This window comes from Oncorhynchus clarkii, chromosome 26, assembly GCF_045791955.1.
Source record: "Oncorhynchus clarkii lewisi isolate Uvic-CL-2024 chromosome 26, UVic_Ocla_1.0, whole genome shotgun sequence".
Lineage (NCBI taxonomy): Eukaryota > Metazoa > Chordata > Actinopteri > Salmoniformes > Salmonidae > Oncorhynchus > Oncorhynchus clarkii.
In genome coordinates this window covers 275,508-287,943 of record NC_092172.1, presented here as the reverse complement: position 1 = coordinate 287,943, position 12,436 = coordinate 275,508, and the positions used below count along the sequence as shown (strand labels likewise).

Below are 12,436 nucleotides of genomic sequence, written 5' to 3'. Positions count from 1 at the left end.
ATTTGTTTAGGCTGTTTTCTAGTGACATTTATTCGGATACATTCATAACAATGAGCTAATGAGGCGCAATTTCGCCTGGCATAAAACATTTGCTCTCTCGTCAGGACACTGTTGTTCAGAGGAGTTAACCAAACACACAGCTAACAGAATGACTGAAGCTGGAAAGACTGCAAACTAGCTGCACTTCGTTGTGTTCGACATTTTCTCAATTAACATTTCTTTGTAAATATCCATAAATTATGCCAGCTGATTCATGATTTGGCATGGGTGTTCCGACTTCTGATACGTTCACTATTTTGGGACTGCTGGATATCGAATTTGAATATTGAAACAATGTTGAGGATATCGGAGAGACAGAATGGTTTATACAAATCTCTGATTTTGAACATGAAATGGTAGTCTAAAAGAAAAAAATACTTGTGAGATATAGTCTAGATGCTTTTTATAGTGGAGATCAAGTCTATAAATTGCCTGGCTGTGCTGATGAGACAGTGAATTGCGCAGTCAGATGGAACAGAGTAAATAAGCATTTTAACGTCAAAGATTTAGCTGGTGGTAACTTGTGGATTAGACACCGGCTGGAACGTGGTTTTAACCAATCAGCATTCAAGATTAGACCCACCTGTTGTGTAAATTGTATTTAATTCCCACAAAAATTCCATGAAAATGATACAATGATAAACTACACCGAACAAAAATATAACGCAACATGCAACAATTTCTAAGATTTCACTGAGTTACAGTTCATATAAGGAAATCAGTCAATTGAAATGAATTCATTAGGCCCTAATCACATGACTGGGAACACAGATATTAATATATTGGTCACAGATACCTTGGTAGGGGTGAGGATCAAAAAACCAGTCAGTATCTGGTGTGATCACCATTTGCCTGATGCAGTGCGACACACCACCTTTCCATTGCGTTGATCAGGCTGTTGATTGTGGCCTCTGTAATGTTGTCCAAATCTTGGTTGTGCAAAGTGGCTGGATATTGGCGGGAACTGGAACATGCTGTCTTACACGTCAATTCAGAGCATCCCAATTATGCTCAATGGGTGACATGTCTGGGGAGAGTATGCAGGCCATTGAGGTACTGGGACATTTTCGGCTTACAGGAATTGTATACAGATCCTTGCGACATGGGCCTCAGCACCTCGTCACGGTACCTCTGTCCATTCAAATTGCCATCTGTAACATGCAATTGTGAGCAAATCTCTCATCGAAGGTGAGCATTTGCTCACTGAGGTCGGTTATGATGCCGAACTGCAGTCAGGTAAAGACTCTGGTGAGGAAAACGAGAACACAGATGAGCTTCCCTGAGACAGTTTCTGACAGTTTGTGTGTAAGTTATTTGGTTGTGCAAACTGACAATTTCATCAGCTGCCCGAGTGGCTGGTCTGAGATGATCTTGCAGGTGAAGATGCCAGATGTGGAGGTCCTGAGCTGGCATGGTTACACATGGTCTGCGGTTGTGAGGTCGTTTGGAGGTAGTGCCAAATTCTCTAAAATGAAGTTGGAGGCAACTTACGGCAGGCAACAGCTCTGGTGGACAATACTGCAGTCAGCGTGCCAATTGCACGCTCCCTCAAAACTTCAGACATCTGTGGCATTGTGTTGTGTGACAAAACTGTGACATTTTATTGTCCCCAGCACAAGATGCACCTGTGTAATGATCATGCTTTTTGAACAGCTTCTTGATAAGCCACACCTGTCAGGTAAATGGATTTTCTTGGAAAAGGAGAAATGCTCACTAAATGGGATGTAAAAACATTTTTGCACAAAATTTGAGAGAAATAAGCTGCTTGTGTGCATGGAAACGTTCTGGGAATTTTAATTTCAGCTTAAACATGGGACCAATTAAACATGGGACAAACTTCACATGTGCCGTTTTATATTTTAGTTATATATAAATACAAAAAGTATTCATACCCCTTGACTTATTACACATTTTGTTGTTACAGCCTGAATAAAAAATTGATTGAATAGATGTTTTTCTCACCCATCTACGCACAATACCCCATAAGTTCTAGAGTGTTGAAAGACTCCGAAAGCACAGTGGTCTCCATCATTGGGAATTGGAAAAAAACAACCCAGATTTTGCCTAGTTCTGGCTGTCCGACCAAACTGAGCAACCGGGGCAAGAAGGACCTTGGTCAGGGAGGTGACCAAGAACCCAATGACCACTCTGACAGAACTACAGAGTTTCTTGGCTGAGACGGGAGAACCTGCCAGAAGGACAACGTCTCTACAGCACACCACCAATCTGGACTTCATGGGAGAGCAGCCAGATGGAACCACTCCTGAGGCACATGACAGCACCCCTGCAAAAATGCACGTGAAGGACTCTGAGATCATAAGGCAAATGATTATGTGGTCGGATGAGAAACATTTTACTCTTTGGTCTAAATAAAATGCGCTGTCTGGAGAAAACCAGTCACAGCTCATCACCTGTCTAACACCATCCCTACCGTGAAGCATGGTGGTGGCATCATCATGTTATGGGGATGCTTTATAGTGGCAGGGAGACTGGTAAGAATAGAGAGAACAATGAATGGAGAAAAAATCCAAGCTAGTCCTTCATGAGAACCTGCTTCAGAGTACTAACAACCTTAGACTGGGGCAAAGATTTACATTCCAACAGGACAATGATCATACAGCTAAAGCAATGCTGGAATGGCTTCAGAACAAGAAAGTGAAAGTCCTCGAGTGGCCCAGCCAAAGCCCAGACGAATCCCATTGAATCTAATTTGTGACTCACCAGTTGGATTCGGTCTTAAGTAGCAACATTTGAAATGGTGTGTGGATGAACGTAGAGACTCAGAGCTACAAAATGATATATCATACACTGCATTTTTGAGGAATGGGAGAGTAATTCTGCTTAATTTTGAGAGAACTTAATTTAGAGAAACAGCATTTGAATGTTTTGGTATCTAGTGAAGAGCTCTTCTTTGTCTACACCCATTCAGCACCGTTCACACCCTCTTTTAAGCTTTAGCCCCATCCACATAATTTCGCTCTCAGACCGTTCAGAGCACACACTTGACGCTCTGGCCAATTATTTGTGTTCCCTCAGGAAAACATGGAAACAGCCTAACCAGCTCTGCTGGCAACAATTTCATTATGATTTTTTGCCCACGTTTACTGACAATGACCATATTCAGCGAGTGTTGTACGCTTTAGCTTAAGCTTTCTGGTGCAGGCGTTCCGCTAGCGACCCACCTCGACAACATCCGGTGAAATTGCTGAACGTCAAATTCAAAATACAGAAATAGTCATAATAAACATTCATAAGTGTTATACATCGTTTTAAAGATTAACTTGTTAATCCAGCTGCTTTGTCAGATTTCAAAAAGGCTTTACGGCAAAGGCATACCATGCAATTATCTGAGGACAGTACTCCGTTTACAAAAGCATACAAACATTTTACAAACAAGTAAAGGAATTACAAATGTCAGAAATAGACATTGGGCTCTAACTAGCCAAGCAAATTGCTCTGGGATACGAATAATAACGTCAGCTAGGGAGCCAGCCAGCTAACGTTAGCTATCTAGCTAACAGTACACTTTAGCTTAAGACATGTAGCTAGCTAGGTAAACAACATGTAAGATCACACACGTCACATAACGTTAGCCTATGAGCCTGCCAGTTGGCCTGCCATTAAACAACAATGAACATAGTGCCAAATTCTGTCGTTGCTACCCTGCATGAATCTGCTGGGAGCTAACCAATGAGGTTCAATGTTAGCTAGCTAACATTAGGCTTTAACTAGCAAAGCAAATGGTTCTGGGATACGAATAATAACGTCATACACTTAATGTTCACTAGGGAGCCAGCCAGCTAACATTAGTTGGCTAGCTAGCAGTACACTTTAGCTTTAAGTGAAACCACTTTCTGTCAAAATTATAAACGTGTAATATCTGAAAATGTAGCTAGCTATCTTACCCATATACATCATCATGCATGTCACGTATGCCATGCCACAGTTTTCCTTAGTTTGAAGATGTAATTGTAACAGTATAATTTTAGACCGTCCCCTCGCCCATACCCGGGCGCGAACCAGGGACCTTCTGCACACATCAACAACTGACACCCACGAAGCATCGTTACCCATCGCTCCACAAAAGCCGCGGCCCTTGCAGAGCAAGGGGAACAACTACTTCAAGGTCTCAGAGCAAGTGATGTCACCGATTGAAACGCTATTTAGCGCACACTGCTAACTAAGCTAGCCGTTTCACATCCGTTACATAATCCGTTTTCTCCAACTCTTTAGCTTTCATTCTCTAATTCCACTGATTTCAAAACTCGATCCCCCAGAAAGTGGAGAGCAACACTTTATGCAGCACCACTACTTTTTTAAAGCTGTGTTCGACAGGATTACCAACACAGACTGACCAGCTCAAACAGACAGAAGCCTTCATACCTGTATATGCCAAACCAATCCAAACTCCTCTCTCAGCATGCCCAGCCCACTCATTATCTCAGCCAATCATGGTTATTGGGAAGGTTGTTGTCCTTTTCTGTGGCTTAACAAACAAGGCTCATAATTTAACATTGGTATTCACATTTACAGATGGCATACAACTTTGTTATTAAGGCACATGAAAATGATAAAAAGCCTCTCCTGTGACTTGTGACATATGCCTAGCTTCCTGAAACGGGTCACATTTAACAGAGATTGAGAAAAGGAGAAAATCCCCAAATCCACATGTGGAAAACTGATAGACATACCCAAGATGAGTTGGTAATACATATTTAGTTAAATGATGGCTTTACGATAAAAGCATTTTTTTTTATCACGGGACCACCCATGAAGAAACATGGTCCTATATGGAAATCAAATGCCCGTCCAACTGGTTCTGCCACCGCCCCAGAATCGGTAACGCTAAAAACCATCAACTACATCAACCTCCCTTTGACCTCCTCTGCAGCAACCCCAGAAGTTGACTGAGTCAACTTTGCACATCTGAGTCACTGGCATCACTGAGGTCCTTCCCTGTCTGGATGGGGCCTTAGACTTATTAACCACAACAAACATGTGGCTAAAGCTGTCTTATGACAGCTGAGGGATAATACTAGTAGCATTTTTCTTTTAGAGTGTATAATAAGGGTACCAAAAATACCTGAAGATTTATCTGTCTAGAGGCCAGTAAATAACCTATTGAATGTCAAACTATTTGTGTTGTATTTATTTGTGTTAACTGGGTATTGAAAACAATTATACTGCCATGCACTTAACAGGACGTGTACATATTCCAAGCTTTGTGGCATATTTAAAGATATCACTACTATAATAGGAAATATCACTGACATAATAGCTACCTGATTTGTTGAATTTCTACTCCTCACTCAGCCCCAAGATGAATCACTAGTATAGAGTAAGTATGACGATCATGCATTACTTGGCAGCAATATAAAGCTTTCTCATGCTTCCAGGTGCAGCGGTGGAGTCCATCTCAGCTGCTGTAGCCGATGGGCTGAATGGGAACGTGGTGCCCCCATCATCCCCTCCTAAGGCCCAAGGGTTTGGAATACTCAAGAAACTAACCTTTTCTGTAGAGTTAGTGGTGACTATTAGCCTCCTTCTCTCCTGGATTACTGCAGGCTTCATGATGTTTGATGTTGTAGAATATAAAGGGGTCACTGGTAAGTCTCTTTCTTTGACATTTGTTAAGTCTTATGGAGACCATTAGTTTGAAAATATTTGAACATATTTCATGTTAAACAGTATTACATTTTCTTCCCAAACCCTTACCCTAACCCTGTTTTTCACAATGCTTTTTTGCAGACATTCAAGACGTAGTTTTGGATCCCATGAAAGCTGTTAATGATGCTGTAGAGGGAATGTCCAACATGTTCTATGAGGCTCAAGGTAGCTATATATATATCTTGTAATATTTTTACGCAGAATCCTGTCCAATTTAAAAAACTGTGTAAAGCAATATACATTTTCTTACTGTGTCCTCAGAATGTGCATTTGCTCCTCATTTGAGTCTGGACCACATGAATGCTGTCAAAGATGTAAAAGGCTTATTTGTGGACTTCCTCTCTGATGATGACGGTATAAGGATGCCCAATGGTGTTAAAGTGGTCTTATGTTCTTGACATTTTTGGGGGAATTTTTTGGGGGGAGGTTAATTTAGTTTTTTTGTTTCCTTACATTAATGAACGTTAGGCCGGGATTCCAAGCAGATTAATGATATTGCACTGTACTTGACTTTGCACTGCAATATTGATTAGTACTTGTAACTTCCTATCACGGAAATACATCACAAAAACACAACTCTTCTGAAAATCTGTATTTAATTCCAACATTATATGCCATGTTCAATCATTCAAAATGCTAATAGAAAAGTTGCAAACCTGATTATAAATAGAATAAAAATGGTAGAATGTATTTTTATAGGCAGTGATTTTTCCGTAGATCCACCTACGACACATAATCTACACATTCATGTCAAGTGCTGTGCAATAATTAGTAATCTGTGCCCCCCCACTGTATTAATTTAAAACACCAAAATACACCTAACTTCTGCAACTATTTAGATATTACTACATTGGACTAATAAATTAATATGACATGTTTGAAAATGTTTATTTTCTCAGGAAACTTTTACCTGAGCTACGTTGACCCGGTGATTATTGGCAGGGGTGTGTTTAATGTCACCAATAACTCTATATGTGGAGTCGTGGGTTACATACAAGGCACACTCTGTGTTCTATTGGATGCCATATTGGATATCTTACAGGGTATGTCCACATTGTTATTACATAACATTATTTTCTATAAATATTATTTTATTTCTTTGTTGATATTGATAAAAAGTAAATGTCCTTAATACATGTGATGAGCTCTCCATATTTTCTTCTATGCTCAGCCCTTATCCATGCACTGAACATCAATGCAGAAGACATAGTGCATGTTATCAAGGACTGTACAAGTTCTACTGGAACCTACATTTGGGACCTGCTGCCAGGTATACACTTCTGTAGAGCAATTTACAGCAAAATAGTTCAAATCAATGCATGGATTATCAGAATTTTCAGTTCACCTCTCCTATGAACAGGTATCCCTCAAGAAGTGAACATCGATCCCATACTGGTTCTCAGAAGAATGTTTGGGATTGTCATTGAGCAGAAGAACATGCTTGTGGACTATGTCTCCAACTTGCTAATAGGCGATCAAGGTACTTATAAATAGCAAGTAGCTTGTCTTAGAGCACATGTCAAACTCATTCCATGGAAATGTCTGCGGGTTTTCGCTCCACCCTTGTACTTCATTGATGAATTAAGGTCACTCATTAGTAAGGAACTCCCCTCACCTGGTTGTCTAGGTTTTAATTGAAAGGAAAAACCAAAACCCTGCAGACACTCGGCCCTCCATGGAATGAGTTTGACACCCCTGTATTAGTGGGTATTTTCAGAGAACAGTTCTAATAATGTATGAATTCGCTTATTCAATTGCTATGAAGCTGTGTTACTGTATGTCATGTCTTGGAAGTTACCATTGAACAAGCCTAGCCTTTAGCCATTCTTGGTTCATGGTGTGTCTGGGAACACAAGACCACCACTGAACTTAATATTAGGACGAAGAAGAAAAAAACGTATCTTTCAAAGATCCAGTTCTTTCAATCCAATTCTTCTTTTCATATCCTAATGGAACACCACCAGCTAATGGTCTTTTTGTATCTTTAGGGGTCATTCCTGAGATGAACTTTGACCCTATGAAAGTGGTCACAGATGCAGTGCTTGAGATTGCAGATGGGAAAAACATGTTCATGGATTATCTGTCCAACATGCTTATGGATGATAAAGGTATACCTGGTTTGGTGTGACCATCACATGCATTCTATGACATAGGAACAATAATAGGACATAGATAATGTGACATGTGACATACAGTCAGGTCCAACATTATTGGCACCATTGATAAAGATTGCTCAGTATTTGTATTATTTATCAAGGGTGCTAATCATTTTGGACCTGACATCAATAACGTACCATCTCATTCATGATACTGTTCTGGCTATACATCGAGTGTACAAAACATTAGGAACTCTTTCCATGACATAGACTGATCAGGTGAATTCATATGAAGCTATGATTCCTTACTGATGTCACCTGTTAAATCCACTCCAATCAGTGTTGATGAAGGGGAGGAAACAATTTCAAGAAGGATTTTTAATCCTTAAGACATGGATTGTGTATGTGTGCCATTCAGAGGGTGAATGGGCAAGACAAAATATTGAAGTGCCTTTGAACGGGATATGGTAGTATGTGCCAGGAGCACTGGTTTGAGTGTGTCAAGAACTGCAACGCTGCTGGGTTTTCACACTCAACAGTTTCCTGTGTGTGTCAAGAATGGTCCACCACCCAAAGGACATCCAGCCAAATTGGCACAACTGTGGGAAGCATTGGTGTCAACATGGGCCAGCATCTCTGTGGAATGCTTTCGACACCATGTACATGCACTGGCGAATTTAGGCTGTTCTGAGGGCAAAAGGTGTTCCTAATGTTTTGTACACTACACTGGGCCTTTACTTGTTATCTGCTCAAGTAACTCAAATGTATGCAAATCTCTTTACATAAGCACATGATTTTCACATATGAAATTAGGAATAACACGTATGTTTCAAGATATTGACTCCTACATGTCTGTTTTCTTTTGGGTGTAGATGAACCTAGTACTATACCAGCATCTGTGATGCATGTGATAAGGAAGAAAGGTTGGTTTTTGTTCATTTCTCAGTTAGTTAATAATTACCAAACTCTCTTAGAATTTGTTAAGGTTGATTTTTAAGCAAACGCTCACGATACTGTAGATGTACTATTAGGTTGTTTGATGAAATCTCTTCCCTTTCATTTCATCAATAGATTTTCAATCAAATCAATGTTTTTCCTTCCAATCCTAGGACAGTTTTTGCCACCCCTGGAAAAAGGTACGTAACAATCGTTCGTACACCAATTGTCACCACTACCAAAGGATGATGTTAATACAGTAACAAATGTAGAGTTTCATCAATTGTCAACTCATTTGATCCGGCTGTGGAATTCTGCTTTCATGTGGTGTGATGTTTGATGACTTGAAATGTTTTTGTTTTGTTTGTTCAGTTGTGTAAATCAAGGTGTATTATAAGGGGCGACTAAGGTTGTCACATAATATTTTTGAATATGATCAGTTACAAGATTTTCCTCATTACAAAATGATCTACAGAATATTTTTGTTTTGTATCATCCATGGCAATAGTTGAGACAATTTGAAAATCTCGGTCTCCTGTGTTAAAATCAACCAATCTCATTCAGTGTGCAAAGGTGTGGCTGCCTGTACTAAACATTGTTGCCTTGCAAAATGGATTTGTATTTGTAACATTCTGACACTAGCTTGGTTTCCACCTAATTGGTGACAGATTTTCATGTCAATACACGAGAATCCGCATAAGAAAAAAATCAGTGCGTGATGTAGTGCACACAATTAAAATGTAAAATCTAAAGTTCAACATGTTTCCATTGCATTTTCAACTATACCAATAGTTTCTTCACAAAACATGTTTGCGTTGAATAGCAAATGTTCCTACTCTTGTCTTGACACATGCACTCTAGCTAACAGTAGGCTGTGCAGGTATAGTCTGCATGATGAGATTACTATGGATAAGAGCGAGAATATTAGTATTTGTCAAACAGCAGTCAAGCATTGATCATCATGTCACCAGAATAAGACCCTCAATATTTATTGGAAGGGCGCATCAACATCACAGTGCACATTCACCACCCTGTGAAGTTCATCATAACTAGTTTCATGTGTAGCCTAATAAACTGTATGGTTTCCCGAGTCGTAATGGGAGGAGGACAACACACCGTTACTCTGATACGATGGTTATTATATCAATATCAATATTGTATCAATACATCAATAATATCCATATTTGTGCATAAAGGCATTTTGTGGTGGTTCATGTCTTTACTATCAAATGAGGAGAGACAAAGTTATCACACAAGTCAGTTATACTTAAACTAAATCTTTAATAGTGAGAGCTTTTTAATAGAAATGGCTTGTCAACGAATCACCACCGTCTCTGATGATTCATTCAGTGCGGCGACACAAATGCTACTGAGATCTTTTATAGTAAAGATACACCCCTTTCCAGCTACATGACGAACAACAGATATATAGAATGGGTCACAAGGTTAAGATTTGTATGAAAGTTTTCATTGTATAGACCAAACTGGAACCATCTATCTCTGGTACCATATGGAACAGAAACATTAGCTCGTGCTCTGGTATGCTCTTTAGGTTTTATCACCCAAAGACATTGTAAATCTCCTCTGTCAGTGTTATCTCCCAGAGGCCCATCCACACAATAGCTATAAGAATACTCTATTATGTCAAATAAAACAACCATTTGATGCAATACAAATATTATAACATAATTTGCAATTTTGCCACCATAGTTTCCATCGCCATTTCGCACATATTTAATTTTATAGACACCTAAAAATGTCCTGTTTCCATCATAGCTGTCGTGATCATTTTTTTTAGACAGTATGACTTGGATGGAAATGTGGTTACTGAGTTGTAATAATGCTCTGTGGCGTGAACCTTTTTTTCCACTATTTCATAATCTAATTTTGCATAGTGCCTTCAGAATGTATATGCATACCCCTTGACTTACTCCCCATTTTGTTTTGTTACACCCTGAATTCAAAATGTGTTTTCTTCTCACCCAAATCAAATTGTATTTGTCACATGCGTCGAATACAACAGGACCTTACTGTGAAATGCTTACTTACAAGCCCTTAACCAACAACGCAGCTCAAGAAACAGAGTTAAGAAAATATTTACTAAATAAACAAACGTTTTTAAAAAAGTAACACAAGAAAAATCTATAACAATAACGAGGCTATATACAGGGGGTACCAGTACCGGGGGGGTCAATGTAAAACATGGTGGCCATTTGATTAATTGTTCAGCAGTCTTATGGCTTGGTAGTAGAAGCTGTTAAGAATCCTTTTGGTCCTAGACTTGGCGCACTGATACCGCTTGCCGTGCGGTAGCAGAGAGAACAGTCTGACTTGGGTGACTGGAGTCTTTGACAATTTTTTGGCCCTCTGGTACAACCTAGTTTATAGGTCCTGGTTGGCAGAAAGCTTGGTCCCAGTGATCTGCTGGGCCATACGCACTACCCTCTGTAGCGCCTTATGGTCAGATCCCAAACAGTTGCATCTACAGTACACACAATACCCCATAATGACAAAGTGAAAACATGTTTTTAGTCATTTAAAAAAATCATATCAAATCAAATTGTATTAGTTACATGCACCGAATACAACAGCATGCACCTTACAGTGAAATGCTAACTTACGAGCCCCTAAACAACAATACAGTTTGAAAGAAATACGGATAAGAATAAGAAATAAAAGTGACAAGTAATTAAAGAGCAGCAGTAAAATAACAATAGCGAGACCATATACAGGGGGTTACCGGTACAGAGTTAATGTGCGGGTGCACCAGTTAGTTGAGGTAGTATGTACATGTAGGTAGAGTTATTAAAGTGACTATGCATAGATAATAACAAAAGAGGGGAGCAATGCAAATAGTCTGGGTAGCCATTTAATTAGAAGTTAAGGAGCATTATGGCTTGGGGGTAGAAGTGGGTTAGAAGCCTCTTGGACCTAGACTTGGCACTCCAGTACTGGTTGCCTTGCGGTAGCAGAGAGAATAGTCTATGACTAGGGTGGCTGGATGTCTTTGACAATTTCTAGGGCCTTCCTCTGACACTGCCTGGTATAGAGGTCCTGGATGGCAGGAAGGTTGGCCCCATTGATGTACTGGCCCATTCGCACTACCCTCTGTAGTACCTTGTGGTCGGAGGCCGAGCAGTTGCCATACCAGGTAGTGATGAAACCATGCTCTCGATGGTGCAGCTGTAGAACCTTTTGAGCATCTGCGGACCCATGCCAAATCTTTTCAGTCTCCTGAGGGGGAATAGGTTTTGTCGTGCCCAATTCACGACTGTCTTGGTGTGCTTGGACCATGTTAGTTTGTTGGTGATGTGGACACCAAGGAACTTGACGCTCTCAACCTCAGCAACTGCAGCCCAGTCGATGAGAATGGGGGCGTGCTCGGTCCTCTTTTTCCTGTAGTCCACAATCGTCTCCTTTGTCTTGATCACGTTGAGGAAGAGGTTGTTGTCCTGGCACCACACGGCCAGGTCTCTGACCTCCTCCATATAGGTTGTCTCATCATTGTCAGTGATCAGGCCTACTACCATTGTTGTGTCATCGGCAAACTTAATGATGGTGTTGGATTCGTGCCTGGCCGTGCAGTCATGAGTGAACATGAAGTACAGGAGGGGACTGAGCACGCACCACTGAGGGGCCCCTGTGTTGAGGATTAGTGTAGCGGATGTTGTTACCTACCCTTACCACCTGGGGGCGGC

The 12,436-nt window shown here is 40.4% G+C and overlaps 1 protein-coding gene across 1 annotated transcript in view; it reads left to right on the top strand.

Moving 5' to 3' along the window:
• Positions 1-12,436, top strand: part of LOC139385202 (axoneme-associated protein mst101(2)) — a 280,755-nt gene that overhangs the window by 175,187 nt on the left and 93,132 nt on the right. The window contains exons 2-10 of the mRNA XM_071130313.1: positions 5,436-5,645; positions 5,788-5,871; positions 5,968-6,060; positions 6,606-6,749; positions 6,878-6,976; positions 7,067-7,186; positions 7,695-7,814; positions 8,675-8,725; positions 8,912-8,938. Coding sequence (XP_070986414.1) covers positions 5,436-5,645; positions 5,788-5,871; positions 5,968-6,060; positions 6,606-6,749; positions 6,878-6,976; positions 7,067-7,186; positions 7,695-7,814; positions 8,675-8,725; positions 8,912-8,938 — 948 coding nt within the window. The remainder of the gene's footprint in view (positions 1-5,435; positions 5,646-5,787; positions 5,872-5,967; positions 6,061-6,605; positions 6,750-6,877; positions 6,977-7,066; positions 7,187-7,694; positions 7,815-8,674; positions 8,726-8,911; positions 8,939-12,436) is intronic.